General features: G+C 51.4%; 1 protein-coding gene across 3 annotated transcripts in view; it reads right to left on the reverse strand.

Moving 5' to 3' along the window:
* The window catches only part of Rrbp1 (ribosome binding protein 1), a 65,749-nt gene that overhangs the window by 5,166 nt on the left and 40,823 nt on the right, over positions 1 to 19,760 (reverse strand). For all 3 annotated transcript variants that reach the window (XM_052726647.1, XM_052726645.1, XM_052726646.1), the window contains exons 3-18: positions 19,457 to 19,605; positions 18,265 to 18,387; positions 14,612 to 14,764; positions 13,691 to 13,809; positions 12,193 to 12,346; positions 9,256 to 9,394; positions 8,252 to 8,421; positions 8,092 to 8,126; positions 4,803 to 4,893; positions 3,964 to 4,056; positions 2,282 to 2,374; positions 2,120 to 2,203; positions 1,910 to 1,999; positions 1,300 to 1,392; positions 1,129 to 1,200; positions 429 to 524 (exon numbers count right to left, since the gene is read on the reverse strand). In XM_052726647.1, the coding sequence (XP_052582607.1) occupies positions 429 to 524; positions 1,129 to 1,200; positions 1,300 to 1,392; positions 1,910 to 1,999; positions 2,120 to 2,203; positions 2,282 to 2,374; positions 3,964 to 4,056; positions 4,803 to 4,893; positions 8,092 to 8,126; positions 8,252 to 8,421; positions 9,256 to 9,394; positions 12,193 to 12,346; positions 13,691 to 13,809; positions 14,612 to 14,764; positions 18,265 to 18,387; positions 19,457 to 19,605 (1,754 nt within the window). The remainder of the gene's footprint in view (positions 1 to 428; positions 525 to 1,128; positions 1,201 to 1,299; positions 1,393 to 1,909; positions 2,000 to 2,119; positions 2,204 to 2,281; positions 2,375 to 3,963; positions 4,057 to 4,802; positions 4,894 to 8,091; positions 8,127 to 8,251; positions 8,422 to 9,255; positions 9,395 to 12,192; positions 12,347 to 13,690; positions 13,810 to 14,611; positions 14,765 to 18,264; positions 18,388 to 19,456; positions 19,606 to 19,760) is intronic.

Here is a 19,760-nt window from a genome sequence, read left to right on the forward strand (position 1 = left end):
CGATGGCACACCCAGGCTTCAGAAACACCTGCCCACCGTCTCTTGTTAAAGAGCACAGGTTTGCAACCAAAACTAGACTGCGGGTACCAGGCTTGGGAGCTCCGCTCCTGAAATCAGAAGTCAGCAGCAGACTGAATCCAGTCCCAGCTAAAACCGACAGCAGCAAGCCTGGCAGAGAGGCCACATGCTGAAGGGCCAGCCAGAGCAGGAAGTGCTACTCTCACAAACAAGGCTCTGCCCCTAGACACCTGGGGACTGTCAGTCCAAAGGGGCACCAGTGGGACTTCAGGGGAAAGTCAGAAAAGTGAGCTTCTACGGCTCCTATTGACAGGCTCTCAAACAGTAAAGAAGGACCCCTGGGAATAACCTAGGCTTTATGGGGCAGAGGCCACTCGGGACCAAGACCTTGGAATGGTGGATTCACTCACCCCTGCCACCTCCTTGGCGTAATTCTGGCACTCTGCACTGGCAGCTGCCATGTGCTTCTCCAGCTCCGCTTCCAGAAACGAAGTGTGCTCCCTCACCTGGACAGGGACAGACATGGGCACTGGTCAGAGCCTCTCAGTTGCCAACAGGGGCCCTAATTATACAGAGTGGGAATGATAGGTGCCAAGTCTGGCTGGCCCTGAAATTCGTAAGGGTAAATATGCTACTGGGTAAACTGAGGTCAGAAATGGGGAAAGAGAGCCCCCCATTGAACATCAAACCCAAATTCCAGTCCTGCTGGGTCCTCAAGAGTCCTCAGGCTCCAGGAGGAGTGGGTGAGCAGCTCTCAGACGGACTGGCAAAGCTTAGAACAGAAGGCACCTTTCCAAAGGCCAAGGCTTGCTGCAGTGGCTTGAAGAGCAGCAAGCCCCCAGAAGCACGTCAGAATTCTAGGGTCTATAAGCAAAGCCACCGCTGGGCAGAGCTGCACAGCCCATGGCTCTCAGGCCACTCAGGCTGCAAAAGCTTATCACTTAGGCTAAACAGGACAAAGCCCTTGCTCAGAAGAGCGACAGCCTCCTTGGACATGTGGTCCATGAGGAAAAAAACAAGGACCCATGCAATCTCTGCATGACTGTCCGAACACGACCAGCAAATTTATAGAACAGAAAGCAACCCTCAGAACAGAGGCAGACGACATACCTGATCTGAGCTTTCCAGTTCTCCTTTTAGCTTCTCTACAATGTCTTCCAGCTGTTTCACTGTGACCCGTGACTACAGAGGGGAAGACCCATCAGGCATGAGAATCTGGGGGAAGACTCCGCGGGTGCCCACCCATGCTGTGGCGCCCACCGGGCTCTGGGGAAGCCGTACCTTCTGGAGCTCCTCTTCAGCAGCCCCCACCTTGGCCTTCCACACCCGTTCTTCCTCCTCCACACTCTTCTGCAGGTCTTTGAGCATACCCTCCTGGAGGGGAGGCGACACTGAGGCAGGCCCTCTCCCTCCTTAGCTTGACCCCAGAAACATACACTGTATCTTCCTGACCCCCAGAAGCACTACTCTGCCCCACTGACTGTAGACTGGCTGTCATGGGGGAAAGAAGCTGGCCTGGCAGGGCTTTCCCAGGAAATGAGGTCTATAGCCCTCCTACTGTTCTTGGAATCAGAGGGCTCAACCCCATTTACTCCAGGTCAACCTTGTCCTTTCCTGCCTGCTTGCCCAGGCATCCCTACTGTCACCATCTCTCCTAGCCCCAAACCTTAAACCCACCCTTGTTCTCGACTTAAAAAAACAAAGACCCAAGAGCTTTGTCTATGACCTTTTACCATTCAGCTAAAAAATGAGGCCCAGAGGATGCAAAGGGGCTACTTGAGGTCACACAGAACCATGCTATCTCCTGCCCTAAAGACTCCAAGCTCTTCTTCCTGGCAGTGCCCTAGGAACACCAAGCCAGTCACCACCAAGGTTAGTCCTGGCTGCTTACCGTCTCCGCCAGGATGGTGCGGTATTGGTCACACTCAGCCTGCAAGGAGTTCTGGGTCTCTTCGGCCTCCCTCAACTTAGAGACTATGTCCTGAGGGCAGAGGGATGATCAGGAGTCTGGTTAGTCCTTTCTCTTGATGACTCACTGAAAAAACTGGGCTCCTGATTCCTAGGGGCCAGAGGAGGACCCATGCCCAGCAGCGTCACTCACCAAGGAGGGCTCTAGGGCAGCAGGTGGTTTCTTCAGCAGCTCAGAGCCCTTCTCTTTGACTTCTTGCAGCCATTCAGCATAGTTCTGCAAGGAAAAAGGCATGGTGGGGCCAGGTTGCTCCCTGACAATAGTGGGGACCTGGGGAGTCATCCTTCTTCCTACCTGGTGTGCTGAAATGGAGAGGTCTGGGAGCAAGGCCAGCAGGACCTCCTTGGTCTGGGCCTCAGCCAAACGGAGCTGCTTTTCTGATTCCTCCTGGAGGGTGGGAGAGAGAAGGGCAGCACTCAGGCAGCCTGTGCCCCTATGGGAGGGACAGGACAAAGGAGGCTATGCTGTTTGGTCCATGCCCCTGATTATTTGTGTGAACAGCACACTCAGGTCCCATAACCTTGCCCTTTCCAGCTTGTGTGTGCAAAGATGTACACACATGTATAAGGACCAAGCTGAAATGCACAGCTGGGGCAGGGTGGGGGCAGGAAGAGGCTAGAAGATGCTAGAAGATGCATGGTGTCCTAACAGATGGAAACTGTGAAGGTGGAAACAGGGCATCCCCAGCAGGCACCAGGGTTAGGGCCAGTGGGAGACAGGGACAGAGGCCGAAGAGGCTCACCTCCAGCTAAAGGAGGAGGAGAAGGGGATCAAATTCCCACCAGGCAGAGCTAAACCAACTTAAGGAACGCAGTGAAGGTGACCCAAGCCTGACACTCTGCACTGGCCCTCCAGAGGGAGCCAGCAGCCCCTACTCAAAGCATGACATCCGGAAAGGCCAGAGAAGAACTACAGGAGCCATGCAACAAAGCCCAGGGATGACAGCCTCATGCCCCTGAGGACAGAAATCTGTGGAATGGCTCCAGGGGACTTTGGCCTAAAAGAAAAGTTTCGTTTAAAACTGAGACAGACTGAACCCACTGGCAGTTCCACACCACTGGGCATGACTTGAGGCTTGGGGTGGCAAGGCCCCCAACCCTGTGAGCAGCACTTTGTCTATCTACACCTGATACATGAAAGCAAACAGTATGACATGTGAGGCGACCCTCTACTTCTATCTGCCTGTGTAGCCACAATCGAGTCAGATAACAGCTCAGGCCACAACACGGGCCAGATGGTCAGGGGTCATTTCTAGGACTAAAAGTCCAAGATTCCAGGAATCTGACTGCAGCTCTAAGACTGCAGTGTGGCCAAGGCTAGCCCTCCCCAAGTCTTCCTTTGGAGAACCCTCAGGCTTCCTGGGAGAACCATGAGAGAGTCACTGCAAAGCTTGTCCTATGGGGACGTACACTCCTTCCATTAAGTGACGCTGGCAGGAGACAGCCTTTCACGTGGGATGGAGACGTGTGGTGAGCACAGGTGCACAGGGAGCTTTAGGTGTCACCACTGCTGGGGATGAGACTCCATGTTGGCTCCTGGCCAACCAAGGGCCCTCGAGGACTCTACTGCCCAGATGCTCACTGCTAAGATCATTTCCCTGAGATGTAATGTAATTTCAGGGGGCCTGAGAAACAGGCAAGAATATTCGACCTAGGCCAGGATGAAAACTGCACAAAATCTCTAAGCTGCAAACCCTGGCCTTGCTCAGAGTTTGCACTCCTCTCAACAGAGGAGAGGCATCAAGGGCACAGATTTCTTCTCTCCATCTTAAGGAAAAATGAAAAGGAAAGCAGGAGAAAGGGAAGGAAAGAGGAGAGACAGGAGCTTGGGGGACACTGAGGTGGACACAGGAGACACTCTGAGGCCAAGGCTAGCCTGTCCATGGTTTGTGTTTCATGGTGTTTGCTAAAGCAGACCAGTACTGCTGCTCCAGTCTTGGCCTGACCAAAGAACTCAGAACAGACAGGTACTCCTACCTTGGCTTGGGTCAGAGAATGCAGCTTCTCTTCACAGGCCCGCTCAGCTAAGGTCAGTGCCTCCATGGCCTTCCAATTCTTTTCACGGAGATCCTAGAAGGAACCAGAGAAATTAGAGCACGGTCCCCACTTGCTGCCTCAAGTTGGTCTCAGCAAAGGCAGGGCCCAGACCAGGGCATCTCACAGGGCCTGCCAGGGACTAGGTATCCTTTCCTTGGTCTATAGACCTCTATAGGTCTATAGACCTATAGGTCTACATGGCCTCTCAGGGCAGGTGCTCAATACAAAGACAGGAACTGTGGCCAGAAGCAGAATGGTCAAAGCACAGGGTAAAACGGCCTGCCATTTTCAGGAAAGTGGAAGTGGGGAGCTAGCCTCTCTTCAGAGGGAAAGGGTTTTTCCTGCCTCCCAAACAGAAAGCATGGCCCCAGCACAGTTCTGGCCCAGAGACTCCCCTGGGAAGCCTTGTTCTCTATGGGGCACTGTGACAAGATAAATGCAAGCACGGCCTCAGTGGAGAGGTATGTCACCTGCTCAACATAGCTCCTTCCTGTCTTCTAGCATTACCCTCCCTACCCTGAACTGTTCAGAGGGATCACAAGTCCTGAGCCAGGCCAACCAGCACACTGCAAGCCCAGCCCAGAGGTGGCTCCATGCTTGGGCAGTCAGTCTGCTGTGGGACAGTCGTGGACTGTGTGGGTAGTGGAGAGCCAGGAGAGAGGCTTAGCACAAACAATGGGAAAGGAGCTGGGGGAAAGGCTGCAGGTGATTGCGGGAGGACACAGCCCATAGCTCCTCTCCCCCTTCCTCCCACCCCAGTGCAGGCACCTTCTACTCACATTGTTCTTCCCTTTCTGCTGCTCCATAGCCTCCTTGAGCTCACTGGTCTCCTTCTCCAGACACGACACCTGTGACTCCAGCTCCTTGAGACTGGGGCAGGGGCGGGGAGGGGGAGGTTTCAGTCTCTGCCTGGGCACCTGGCCCAGCTTGCCGTCCCTCCCATCAGCCTGGGCATAAGCTTTCAGAACAGCCTACCTCACTGCCTAGCCTTTCTCCACTCACCTAAGTGCCAGGAGTCAGGGCACAGACCCGGGTGAGAGTCAGAAGTAAGGTTTTTAAGATCGCCCTACCTTGGCACCACAGACTACGCCAGCTGACCCTTCTCCCTGGTGCATGCCTGGCCCTTAGAACTGTGCTCGGGACTCAGGGCAGTGCTGTGCCTTCCTCACTGGACTCTGGGCACCACTGTTCTAGCAGCTCTCAAAGGCCCACTGACTTCTGACTCTTCCGAGACTCACAAGCTCCTTCTCCTTAGTTCTGGGACTGAGGTTTGAGGACTTAGTTGAAGACAACCCATCACACTGGAGGATGGTTAAGTCCCATCTCTCCAGTACTCTCCAGTAAGCTCCACTGACCTTCACCATACAGAAGTAAAAGCTATACTCAAGGCTCTTAGGGTCGAGCCTCAAATGGACATCTTAATGTGATACTTTCTGCACTAGATGGCACGACTCAGATATGTGAAACTCCAAGTCCAGAAGTGGTCAACTGTGGTGGTTTAAATAAAAATGGCCCCCATGGGCCCATAGGGAGTGGCACTACTAGGAGGTGAGGCTTTGCTGAAGTAGGTGTGGCTTTTGTTGGAGGAAGCATGTCACTCAGGGGTGGGCTGTGAGGTCTTAGAAGTTCAAGTCTGGCCAGTGTGTCACTGTCATTTTCTGTTGCCTGCAGATCCAGAGGTAGAACTCTCAGCTACCTCTTCAGCACCATGTCTGTCTGCATGCCGCCATGCTTCCCACCAAAATGATAATGGACTAAACCTCTGAACTGTAAGCCAGCCCCGATTAAAGTTTTCCTTTATAAGACTTGCTGTGGTCATGGTGTCTCCACAGCAATAGAATCCTAAGACATCAATGACATTCTAAACCAGCAGCTTGAGCAACTCTGAGATGCCGGGAAAGCCTGGCAGAGGGAGCTGCCACCAGTCTAGGGGTGCAGGGGGTGCAGGGGTCTGAGTGCCAATGTCAGCTAGAGGAGAACACACATGCACGTTTCTTCTGGGAGGCCAAGGACAAAGCTTTCTGAAAACCACCATTCTAATTCACACTAACATCAGCTATAAAGTCAGCACAGGCTGAACACATGGCCATCCTAACCACCCTGACTAATAACGGCCTCTGCCTAGCACAGCTTCCTGCTCTTTCTGAATAGAGCAGACTTGGTTTTGAAGATCCTAGTGGGCTTTGTGGCTATGGGTTTCAGGCCCAAGGAACCTTGATTCCACCCTCAAAGCTCCACTGGGATCCCTCAGCTACTCCCTCTAATGCCAGCATTATGTAAGAGTCTCTTCCGGCAGAACACCTCAAGCATGCCCAGGACAAGACCCTGAAGAAGCAGAGAATGCAGATCAGTGGCAAGGACACACCGACATAACCTCCTTGGCAGTTGCTATCAAGTTCCAGAACATTTGGGGTTGACACTTCAGCTCAGAACAGGATGGCCCCACCCAGGCAACTTACAGATACACTGTTTCAGAAGGTAATCAACCAGTTCCTGCTAGATGTACCAACACCAGGCAAGACATTAACAAGTCTTATTTGGAATGTGACTTAGTTATCTTAGCAATTTACTGTGTGATACAAATATCTGAGGTGGTTTGTTTTGATACAATGTCTTATAGGCCAGTCTGTCCTTGAACTTGTAATCCTCCTGCCTCAATCTCCAAAGTATTAAAATTATAGGTATGTCTTATCATGCCAGGCTTCAAAAATCTGATCTTAAAACACAAGAGAAAGCCCTGAATGAACACAATCTCTCCACCTTATAAATAGCATCAGGAGATGTGATGTTTACCCACGTATTCTGAGAAAGGAGGTGGGAAGACTTGGTTTCTGAGTCTTCAGGTGGGTTCCTAGTTTCCTTCTTAACACCACCCCCACCCAGTTCCAGAGCGCGGTGGATACCTGGGGACAGACAGGCTGCGGCTAGGGAGCTGCATTTGCTGCAAAGCACATGGGGAAACAACTCTTTGGCAGCGACAGCCAGAATGAGGGATTTGTTGAGTGCTATCCTAGGACACTTGCCAGTACTCGGGGAGATGAAGACCATCCTTCATGCCCCTCCTTCACGTCGCTGCTCTGGGGTTCTAGACCATGGCAGCCAGCACTCACATCCCAAGCCTGTGGGCATCTGCCCCAGAGGCACTGGTCAAAAGGACTTGAGCCTGATTGGAGCTGGCCCATCCAGACATTTTGGCCTTAGCACCAGCAAATAAACAGCCCTGAGAATGGCCTGGTGTGGGTCTGTGTAGCTACTGACACTGAGGGGAAGTAGTCTGGCCAGCAAGGAAGTCACCTCATAAAGGAAATGAGGTCTGTAATGTGCTCTGGACTACTCCAACAGAAAGGGAGTTCAGCATCCACTTCCTCATTTGACTTCTGGACCTCGAGCCTTAAAAACCCCTCACCTTGCGGAAACTAAGAGCACCTCTGGACCGCTGGAGCTAGGGGGAAGTCTTTCTTTTACACAGCTAAATTTGCTCCTGGAGAGTGGCAGCACAGCTTCGCTGCTGTGTTCATCCAGGGATTTGTGCTCTGGAAGCCTCAAGTGTTAAGGAGTGGAACTTTTAATAGGCGGGGCCTAGGGGGAGGTAGTTCAGTCATGGGAGTGTTGACCTAAAAAGGAACTGATTTCTATAAAGGCAAGCTGTTATAAACAATAAGCTTGACCCTGGCTTCCTGTCTCACCACGAGCAATTAACTGATATAGACTCCTGCCATAGTGCTACTCACCATGATGTGATAGCCAAGGAAGCCCCTCACCAGAGGCCAGATACCAAATCTGCAAGCTAAGTACCTTTTCTTTTTAAGAGTCCCCAGCCTCGTATATTCTGCTGGAACAATGGAAAGCAGACTAATGCAAAACTCTTGCAAGGTGGCTTTGTTCCTTACCCAACTCTGTCTCCTGTCTTTTAAGTCACTGAAGGGACAGGTTAAGAAGGGGGACTCTAAAAAGGGTTCCCCCTCCCCCGCAAGACCCAAGCATTCCAGTGAAAGCTTCAGCTTCCAAGGGCCATGGCCAACCTGGGCTAGAGCCCTACAGCTCCTTAGAGCCCTCCTTGAAGCTTACCGAGTCTGCTGCTGGTCTGCCTCAGCTTGGCTGGCCTGAAAGAAACACACAAAGCTCCTTGGTTCCATGAGGCTCACACGTGCAGGAACTGGGCAGGGTTGGAGGCCCTTTGCTCAGCAGAGTCCACCCTCACCTTGGGCTGGCCTAAGAAGTGACTGACCTGGGTGTTTTGGGCCTGGCCTGCTTCCAGAAGGGTCTCGATGGAACGGATCCTCTCTGTGAGCTGGGAGTTCTCTGCCCTGGCCTCCTTGAGCTGCCCGTGGAGATTACTCAGCTCCTCACACTTGTTTTTTACCTCTACCTCAGAAGACTGTAATTTGCTGTGCAGTTCTGTTGCAGAAGGACAAGGAGAGAGGTCAGGGTCTGGAAATGCCTGGCTGGGTACCTCAGCCACTGCCTCCTCCTCCAACACACACAGCACACCAGGGGCTCCCTTCTGGGCTGTGCGATGTGCCCAGAGGCCTTAAAACCCATTTCCGCATGGAGCTTCTTGTGGACTGGTAAAGAAAAGCATGCTGCGGCAGTGACATTTGTTGAGCACAAGGTAAATTACCCACCGACGGAAAACTAAGAGCAAGCAAAGCACACTCAGTGGAAGCTGCACAAGATGCACTCTAGCAAACACTGGCTCATATGAGCTAGCACTGAGAGCCGAAGTCAGACACCCAGTGACTGTGCCCTCCCCAAGGACCTGCCCTGACCTTCTCTGTGGGGGACAGCCTCCTCCTATGGTCATTTCAGAAGTCCCACAGCTAATATGGTCCAGAGCCTGACACTCCCCATCTCTCCCTAAGGCTGATCCTCAGGCTCAGTCCTGTTGCTTCCTCTATCTCAGGAAGTCAAGTATGTCCCTTCTGTCCCTCCACATACTGTCTGTCCAGAAGGCACTGCTGTGACCTAGTGCCCATGTCAGGGTGTTCAGGAGGAATGGTGGGGAAGTGACTGATGGTCACATTCTCCTCACCAGCACTGGCTAAGCCTCATCCAGCCCTTGTGGGCCCTGCCCGTGCCCTATGTCCTCACCTCATGGTTAATCCTTCCAGGTTCTACTCTGTACCCAGTGGACAGTCTTGGCCCTCTATGCTGTAGTTCCCACAATGAGACAAGGTCACTGGGCAGACTCATCTGGGCCCCACCACAAGGAGCCACTAAGACGGCACTCACCTGCCACCCGCTGCTGCTGCTCCTGGGCCTTTTCTGCGTCTGCCCGGAGGCTGGCATGGCTAGTCTGTGCCCGGCACAGCTCCTGGGTGACCTCCTCAAGGCGCTTCTGCAGAGCCTCTTCACTCTCTTTATGGGATGCCTGAGGAGGTACAGAGGGAAGAGGGCTGTGAGAAGCAGAGGAAGAGGCCTAGCTCCTGTAAGCTTGGGGGTTGAAGAGAACAAAGCTCTTTACATGGCTAACCTATTCACTGTGGTCTCTGGATGGAGGGCCAGTGACATGGTTCAGCAGGTAAAGGTGCTTGCCTCCAAGCATGATAATCTGAAGTTAGTCCTTGGGAGCCACACGATAGATCAGAGTAATTATTTCTGGATAATCGAAGCCTGGATACATACTCCCCAGCTAGCAGCCCTTCAGCGAGGACAACTGCTAGAGGGGAGCCCTTCTCTTGGGAGCTAGCTTCCCCATGCTGTCAGGTCTCCCGTGAAGTGGCCGCACACAAGCAGGCACACACTTAAGGCATATGGCACTTCTAGCTCTTTCCCTTACAAGTTCAGCCAAACAAAACTCAGTGTTCAGCCATGTCTAATCCATTTTTAGTCCACATCTCGAAGACTTCCATGTCAATACAGACAGGGCCACCTCACCCTTGTTCAGAGCCACACAACTTTGATGTGCCTGATGTTCTCTGTTGCCCACTCAGTGGCAGAAAGGCCTTTCTCATCTCTAGTGATCTCACTCAATCCTCCTCAGGCCATCTGTCAATCATTTTCATACACCAGGCTCCTAGGGAAGGAGTACTTGACAGGCCGAATTCTACAAAGGACCAGACAGAGCTTTGCAGAACCCAAGTCTGGGGCATGGGTGGGTGAGAGGGGACAGTCAACCAATAACTCTAGTTAGCTAAAGTGGTACTCCAAGTCATGCCTCAAACCTTTGAAAGGCTGACAGAATTAAAAACACCACTTCCCTTCTCTTCTAGGACACAGGGTGTCTGCACAGGGTGGTACTAGGCCAACCACTTCAGTAAGAGCCACGGAGACTGGGCTAAATGCTGGGGGACAATGCTCTTGTACACTGCAAAGATCTGTCACTCCTGTTGGCTTAATAAAACGCTGATTGGCCAGTAGCCAGGCAAGAAGTGCAGGCGAGGTGACCAGACTAGAAAAATTCTGGGAAGAGGAAAGGGAGAGGCAGCCAGACGCAGATGAAGCAAGATGAGTATGTCACTCTGAGAAAAGGTACCAAGCCACATGGCTAAACACAGACAAGAATTATGGGTTATTTAAATGCAAGAGCTAGTTAGTTACAAGCCTGAGCAATAGGCCAAAGAGTTTATAATCAATATAAGCCTCTGTGTATTATTTGGAACTGAATGGCTGTGGGACCAGGCAGGACAGAAACTTCCCTCTATAGCTGAATGCAGTGATAGGGCAGCCCTTACTAAGGATGTGCCCCTTCAGCTGGAGAAAAGTGTACACTATCCAGGGGAAAGTGGGGGTGGCTTTAGGGTGGGTAAAGTTTTCTCTGGCTCAGCTCCAAGTAAAAGGCACAAAAGTAGCGCCTCCTAGTGAGCAGGCCTGCTTCTCCTTTGCCCTTCCATCATAGCAGGAGCCTGCTAGCCTACCGGGACTCTACTATGCTCACTGCTGTGTCGGTCCTGACAGGAACAGGACGGAGATGTCACCTGTGCAGGAAGACCACAGCCCGTCTATGTCTTTCTTTTCATTAAAGAGGAGAACCAATCCAGACTGCAGGGAGACTGGCCAGCATTAACTACAGTACTCATTTCAACAACAAGCAATCACAGGAAATCCATTCATCTACAGAAATCAAAAACTTTAAAACTTTAACAGAAAGCACACATATACATCTTAGGAGACAGCAAGTCTTTTAGCCCGGAAGAAGGTGGTCAACACAGCTAATTACATCAAAGGATCCGAAAGGCTAGGCCAACTGGTTATGAACTTCCATAAACACTGCTGGGACTTTAAACTTCAGTCCATCCTGGGACAAGGAGCCAGGACAAGTACCATCAATGCCCTCAAAAAAAAAAACAAAAAAAAAAAACATTTTACACTTCCTTTCTGCCAAGCCTGAGAGATGTCTCTGGGTCAGGGTTAGGACCACCTCCTGATGTCTATGCTCTGGGAACCAACCCAGTAGGCCTCACCTGCCCTGGGCCCTGAACAGCTAGTTGACTCACAGTGAAGGAGCTGCAGGTGAAGGAAGGACAGAATGGAAAGAGCCCTTTCCTTCGGTTCATCCTCAAAGTCACACTGCACAACAGGTGCTACTCTCAGGCCCAGGAACAGAGAGGAAGCAAGGCTCAGTTCTGACTGCCTCAGCCTAGGCCAATCTGTCTTCACACACGCTATTAGGAGCATCAGAAGCCATAAGGCCTGGAGGCTGACTCAAGCCCTGTGGGTGTTACCCAGCATGCTACGCGGACAACCTCCCTCCCTCTTTCTGAAAGAGACTAGGCATCCTTGGGAAACAGCTTCCAAGCCACAGCATCTCCAGCAGTTAGCTCATTGGCCACTCCAGCGCTGCAGGAGCCGGACTCAGATCCAGATTCGGACTCTGCAATGTCCTGGCCATGCAAACTTTGAGCAGTTGTTTCACTTCTCTGGGTCACAAGCATCCCTGTGAGTAAATGGCAGATGCCAACAGCTCCTACCTCATAGGGTAGGTTACAACATTAGCTCAGCTAATTGATACTAAGCACTTATACTGATGCTTAGCACACCGCATTTACTGTACACTATTGCTCTTAACAAGGCAAAGGTCAAGGGTTAAGCCCTACACACTGACTACATCTCTAGCTGCTCGTCCTGACTGGAAAGGGATGACTCAGTATGACCAGGCACTGTTCCTGCTATTCAGTCAGGTTTGGTGGGCAGTGACTAGACGCTGAGGTGGCTACCACTGCTACTCACCTGCAGTTGTAGGAGCTGCTTCTCAAAGGTGGCTGCCTTGGCTTCCAGAGCTTTCCGCTGTTGCTCCTCCTGCCGGGAGGCCTCCGACTTCTCCACTAGCTCCTTGTTGACCTTGCTAAGCTCCTGCCGGAGCTTTGCCAGTTCCGTGTTCTGCCTGCAAGACAGTCCCCAGCCCCAGTTGAGGAAGGTGATAGAGACTGGCAACTGGTCCCTCGGTCAGGCTTATCTGCCCTTTTCTATTTTAGTGCCCAAGTCTCAGGTCCATATCTAACAGTCTTTTGCATGTCAACCATGTGACTTTTGGTGTGCGTTTTACTGAAAATGGGTTGCCAATATACTATGTGAACCAGAGAGAGCAAAAGGCCTCTCCCAGACACCATTGGAAACACAGACAGAACAAAGGCACCTCCCCTCACCCCTGCAGTGTTGGGCAGCAGCCCACAAACTCCAGGAGTCTCACTTCGCTGGCAGAGGAGACAATGGCCAGGCTAGAAGAGTGCCTCCTGAAGGCACTGATGGCACTTATCCTGGCTCCTTGTTCCAGCAGATGACCAGGGAGGTCACTCAAAGCTAGAGATCAAGGCACTTACAACAAAGTGCCTTCAGTTTGGCACTTTAAAGTGGGTCTCAGGCCATAAGAACATTCTGGAATTTCAGGAAACTTACCGAAAGGAAAGTTTGAGACTAATCAAATGTCTACCTCTGTCACTAGCACACAGAAAGCCTAAGACAAGACAAGGGGACAGACAGAAGTGTAAAACCTGGCTGAGAGCTGCTGTGCTCCAGATGGGGTCCCTCCTCTCTGACTCAGGGTTTCCTAACTGTATATACTATATTGACTATACAACAGAGCCTTTAGTTCAAGCACCGTCCAGTGCAGAAATCCAAGTAACCTGGAAAGGGTGGTGTGGCACCTTCCTGGGACTGCTAGGACTTGGAGATGGAGACAGTGCCGGTAAAAGCCACTTGGCTGCTGTGCGCCCTCTACCGGGGGAGTTTCTGGACTGAGGGGAGGCAGCAGCTGCCACTTGGTGACAATTCCCCAAACTTCAGAACTTCCTCCAGAAAGTGACAGCAGATTCCACATGACAGAGAATGCCAGAGTTCCTCAGCCCCCAAATCCTCCCAGCGGAGGACTGAGACCACAGCAGGTCCTTGTAACACCTATACTCTCATCCAGAACTAATCTGACTTTAATACTTTGTGACTACCCCCTCCCCATACCATGTATGCTAGCAAGGATGCGCAGCAGGTTGGCACTCATCGGCTCTTTCTGAGGCATCAATGACATGAGGGGCCCTGGGCCAGCTGCCCAAAGACTCAACTGCTCAGAACCCACATAGATGCTGGTTGTGGGGAGAGGAGAATCACCAGCCCCACACCCAGAAAGACACTAGACTGTATCTGCTATAGCCCACAATACACCCACTAAATGCACCCACGTTCTAAGCCCTAGGGATCATGGTACCACGGTTTCTGCATGGGACACTCAACTTACTTGCTTTCCACCTGGCTGGTAGCCTGGTTCAGGGCATCCCTCAAGATGGAGTTCTCCTGTTGTAGGCGGGCCAGCTGGGTGTTGGGGCCATTCTCCAGCTGCTCCTGAAGAGTGCGGATCTAAAAAGTTACCGACAAGAACATCAGCCACACACAGAAAACTGATGCTGGCCCAGTTTGGTCATACAGCTCAGAGTGGAAGGTCTGGAGGCTACATCTGCTCCAAGGCAAGTCTGGAGTGTGCATTAAGCAAGGGGCCCAAGCACAGAGCCACTCTAGTGTCAGAGTCTCAGGGACAAGTGTGGACCTCCTTCACCATCAGCCATAACACATCTCTTCTCTCTCCTCACTGCTCTCGACCCAATGCCGCAGATGTATGTACACGTACCTGAGGTCACACAGGTGTACTATCCTGAGAGAAAAAAAAGCACGTGGCCACAAAGTACAACTACCCCAAGGAGGGCTCATCTCCTGCCTTCTGAACCCACATGGGAGACATGGGAGACATGCAGCAGGGAGGCAGTCCTGCCCAGAGTGAGCCAAGCACAGGTTTCAGAAGATGAATGTTAGGCTCTGACACTGAGGGCCAGTCTAGACAGGGAGTCACCAGTGCTGGTCTCCAGACCCAGGTAAAGGGATATTCAGGTCTCCTCCTTTATGGGATCCTCCCAACCACACAGAGTAGAATCAGCATCACTCCAGCCTCACCTGGAGCCTGAAAGCCTGATCCTCAGGCACCACCTGATGCAAGGCTCTTTTGAAAAGGTGCTCTTTAAAATATATTTTAAACCTTCCTGGTTATTAACATCAGACACGTACAAGAACATCCAGCAAATTCAAGCTCCGGCAGACTTCCTGAGTCGCCACAAGCCTCACTCTCTGCGCCCCCACCTCCCCAGGCCTACTCCTGCCCTGCGCCTACCTTGCCCTGCAGCTGTTGCACCTCCTTCATATGGTCCCGGTAGCTGGCCTGCATTCGTGCCTGCACAGCTGCGATCTCCTGCTCCCGGGCGACCAACTGCTTCTTCACCTTGGCCTCCCCAGCTGCAGCTTTGGCCTTCTCTGAAGCCATCTCCTAAGAAGAAATGGCGGGTGGGAGTGAGAGAGCTGACCAGGCAGGCAGAGACAGGGCCAGATTATTTTCCTGAAAAGCACTGGAAGGGTAATGTTTTAAGCGGAGTTTGGTTCTGTCTAGCCTGGAAGATGAGTATTGTCACCAGCACCCATTGGTGCTCTGTTGGCACATTCTTTTGGGACCTGGCGCCATTCCACAGGCTTAGTGGGCCCCTGCATAGACTTGCAGGGTGTCCACAGACTTTCTGCCAGATAGAGGCTGGAACCATACTACCTCCCACCCCAGCTCAGTACCCAGTAGTGTCTGGCTGGTGTCTGAAGGCCTTGGGCTCCTCAGCTGAGCAGAGCTCTATCTTACAAGGCCTCATGCTCAGGCACTGGAGTGGACACACAATGGTCTAGTCCAGAGTACGGTGCCTGGCAAGACAACAGCTGGAATGGTTTTCCAGAAAGTTTCGCCTTCCTTGGCGTGGAGTCTTCAAAAAGCCACACCTGAGCCCTGAACATTTAAAAGGGCTAGGATGGAGCTCCCAAGAATGCCCAAGCCCATAAGCTCCTTTAGACACTGCTCACACTGGTCATGGGCCCAACTCTGCCAGGACCTTCCACATGAGAGTGGCAGACTCTGCAGATAACTAGCATTCTCAGTACATCCAGGCCAGGCCTTCTGGCATGACTCCAAAAAAGATCACTAAGCAAGACTCCTTTTCCAAGTATAAAAATGTCCCTATATTAATAAATGAAATGTAGAAGGGACTGAACGTGAAACACAGAGCCTATGACTCTCATTGGCTCCTGTGAGAATTAAGGTAAGTAAGGAGAACTCCCATACGCTCAGTAACATTTTCTCATATAATTTCTCATTGGTTTGGGGCTAGGAGATATAACACAAGAATGACATAAACATGTTGGCTCTGTTGGGCTATGATAGTCCACAATTTCAAGGGCATAAGGAAGATTAAAGCAGACAAAATGATAAATATCTATTTACAAAGGGAAGATACAAGTACCAACAAAAGCTCCTCCCTCAGCTGCAAGCCAGCCGAGGACCTCAGTGGCTACTTGCTCACAAACAGCCTGCTAGGCTGGACCAAGCTGGTCAGAGTGTTTGCTCTACAAGGCTCACAGTCTGTCAAGTATAGGTCTGTGGCAATTATAATGATCACCTCCATGTGAGAATTCCATTAAGATTTCTGAGGGCTGGTAACCAAAATCATACAGGATATTAAGAAAATGTGCAACCCACCAGGGAAGTATAGGAGCCCCTCAGAGGAGGCAAGAAAGAGTAGCGTATACTGGTAACAGGCAGCCATCCAGAGAAGAGGGGAAGGCCAGATGCAGAGGGCTAGTTCTCAGGGTGCAGATCTGGAGATGGAGACTAGGAGCTAGTGCCAAAGCATGAAAGAGGTTTAAACAGAGATCAGCCCTGGGCCTCCTGAGCTTAGAGGAAACCAGATGCAGTTAGGAGACTGCATCATAGCTGGACATTGGCATTAAATTTGGATCAGAGCCAGGCCCACACTCTGGAAGATGAGGTAGGTAACAAAAATCAAGGCTTCTGGACCTGCAGCCCATACCAAGAACAGATTCTACTGCCTCAGCCAAAGGAGGATGGGACATGAATCTAGACCTAGTGAATATGTCTGGAAATTAGGTGTTATTGTGGTTTTTGAAACCGTATCACATAGCCACCTTTGAGGGAGAGCGTGGACATGGAGTGGCCAGCACAGAGGTAAGGTCTAAGAGGCCTTACTTCCTTCATACCTGCCACCCTGTCCTTGGTGAATGTGATTTCAGAATGGGAAAGAGCCCATTCTATCAGAGGTTGCAACCTCCTCATCCATCCTGCCTTAAGCCCTTTCTAAATTAAAGGGCACAGACACAGCTAACTAGCCAAGCAGCATCCAGCCCGCCAGAGGGGCCAACACTGCTGCAGCCTCTGGTTTGTGACTTTGGGAGTCAGCAGATTTCCATCGGGACTTCTCTATTTACAAAGAAGGTATCGGGGGTTGGTGGTTTTGTTCTGTTTTGTTATCAATTTGACATACTCTGGAGTCATTTGAAGACTGTCAGTTATGCTGCCCCTGGGCAAGGAGTCCTGAGCAAGCCTCCACGGCTTTCACTTCAGTTCCTGTTCAGTTCACTTCACTTCATGACTTCCCTCAGTGATGGAGTGTGAATTCAGAGTTCTAACATGAAATAAATCCTTTCCTCCCGAGTTGGCCATGGTGTTTAATTATAGCAATAGAAACTCTAACTAAGGCAGAAGGTACAGAAGAATAGCTCCCCAGAACGGTGGACTCTGATCCAGGATGGTATGCTAGTCATGTGATCTGCGAAGAGGGAGGCCCTGCCAAATTCCCTGGGATAAACACCCTCGCCCTTACTGCAGCCTAGGCCAAAACCCTACCATGAAGTGTGCCCAGAATTAGGAGGAGACGGTGCATGCAGCTGCTGGAAGCCAGGACAAGTGGTTAAAGGCTGCATTTCCAGTAATCCCGGACAGCTCAAGGAAAGGCCATGTGGTGAGACCTTGGGAAGTAGGACAGAAGGCCACTGAACCCTAGGAGAGGTCCCTGGTGGGTGACTAGCTTGTTTCTCAACCAACTTTTCTGTCTAGCTCAGAGGGGCAACCACTGAATTTAGGACAAAGTCAATTTGCCTCATTTCTAGTTTGCCTCAAGTAACCAGATGGGAAGTACCTAAGGGAAGGGCTATGTCTAAGATAGTGTCAGGTATTTATTGACCCAGGCCATCTCCCTGAGTCTGCTGCCTGGGACGGAGAAGGCAGAATCCAGGGAGAGGGCAAGAGAAAACCCACAGCACCTGGCCCAAGAGACAACTTTCTAACTTAAAGGATACCAGGCCCATGAAGACTCCCCTCACCCTGCCCTGCATATCTTCTTGGGATGCTCTGACACCCACCTCGGAGAAGCAGACAGGCAAGGGAGAGGCCCCAATTAGTTTAGCAGTGAATGACTATCCATGCCTGGGCACCTGGCATATCCTGAACAATGCCCCAAGCCTGCCTCGTAACCACCTGCCATTCAGAGTCAAAACCTTTCAGCCAGCTACAGGTAGCCAAGAACTCCTCTGTATATCACTCCACTGATGTCAGAAACAGGGAGGAAAAGCAACCTCTGCCCCAGTTCTCACGAAAACCACCCTGGATTAAGTGTGCACCTCCTCCTTCCTAAGTGCACTAAGTCAAAGGATGACTTGTCACTCTAGGAACCACCACAATCTGAGGTCCTTCCTGGTCTCTGCTGAGCTGCAGGTATTCTTAGACCACATGGGAGGGATCCCCAATACCATACCTGGATGGACAGCACAGAATCTTCAGTCAAAATATTCTTGGCTTAGTAAGAGCCACATGCTAGGCAGACAAGCCCCTGTCAAAGCCGCCTGTCCTGATGACCAAAGGGCAGCTGTGGCCCTGGGGCAGGGGATGATCAGAAAACAGAGAGGAGGAGATGCCTCACTTCTGACTTTAGACAGTACCTTGTTAAGTTCCCTTAGTTTGCTCTTGGCAACAGCTGCATCTTCTTGCTCTGTAGCTAGTAGCTTTTCTTTCTCTTCTAGCTGGCGTTTCAGAATTGCTACAGGGTCACCCTTCTGAGTGGCCTAAAAATGTTGACAAAGCCATGTTAAAGGAGAACAGAAAGAGACATAGTTCCCCCCACTCTGGCCGTAAAACAAGAGCACCGCAGGTAGGTAGCATGGTCTTCAAGGTAAGTGGCTCCATCTGACTCTAGACACCGCCATGGGAACTGACGGTCCTGATAAGCTACCCAGCCTTCAGAAACTCCCAGACTTTGTATACATGGACACTTGGGGTAGTTTTCATAACCCTGGGAACTGACAGTCCTGCTAAGCCACCCAGCCTTCAGGAACTCCCAGACCTTGTATACATGGACGCTTGGGGTAGTTTTCATAACCATGGTATTTCCAGCCTTAAAGACAGTACATGCAGACTGCAGGCCACTGGCTGCAGTGTGGGAGCTAGAACAGGAACCCTGTACTCTAAGGACATGGTCTGAGGTAAGCTAGGACTATAGTTACCTTGACCTCCAACACTTATGTCCAGGAAACACCCCCAGTGCTTCCTTGCTGAGGAGCTCCCAGAATCAGTGAGACTATACAGAGCATGTCATCCCCAAGTGACAGCCAGGGAAGGGCTGTCCCCAGTGTCTCCAGCCACTGAACTGACCAGCAAAGTTATATCCCAACTAGTTAAGGAACAAACCCTCACATACCTCACTTCCTAGAACAGTTCACTGGCCGGGGGCACTAGAGAGTAGAAATCAGTCTTTGAACTTGCCCTCGTAGCACAAGGGGCATGTCACAGGGCTCTGTCACACACTGTGTTCAGATTTCTTTTCTTGTACTTTGGCCCAACCCAGCTGGGCCAGATCCTATGTTCTAAGCCCAGAGGCACATGCAACCCCAAGGCCCTGCTCTGCCTTCTGGGCGGCCAAGCAGGGGCAGATCACGGACAGCTGACCCAGGCGGCCTGAGCACAGGCAACAATGGCAGGATTCTCTAGAAGAAGTGGAAACTGTTGCAGGGCCATTCTCTTTGCAGTTTGTCAAGCTGGGCATGGCTTGATAACTAGCTCCTGGGCAGAGGCAGGACTGAGCCAGATGCTGATCTCTGAGGGAAAGGTATGCATGCCAGCCCTGCAGTGGCCTACCTTATGCCAAGTGTCCTGAGTAACTCCAGTCTTCTCAGACAGGATCTCAATAAGCCGCTGGGCCTCGCCTTCACTGAACACCATGCTTCCAACTGTGGAGACCAGTGTCTTGTAGGGTAGGAAGAGGGGGCTGTCGCAGTCTGAGGGTCCTGAAGGGGGAAGGAGCAGGGGCTTACATTCTACCCCAAAACAAGGGGTATACAACAATGTCCATCAAAAGGTGGCCCTGGTCAGAGGCAAGCAGAACTGCTCCACACTTCAGAACAGTAGGCTGGTACAGTGGGCTTTTTTATAAATGATGGGT

This window comes from Peromyscus californicus, unplaced genomic scaffold, assembly GCF_007827085.1.
Source record: "Peromyscus californicus insignis strain IS unplaced genomic scaffold, ASM782708v3 Scaffold_7__1_contigs__length_154581171, whole genome shotgun sequence".
NCBI lineage: Eukaryota > Metazoa > Chordata > Mammalia > Rodentia > Cricetidae > Peromyscus > Peromyscus californicus.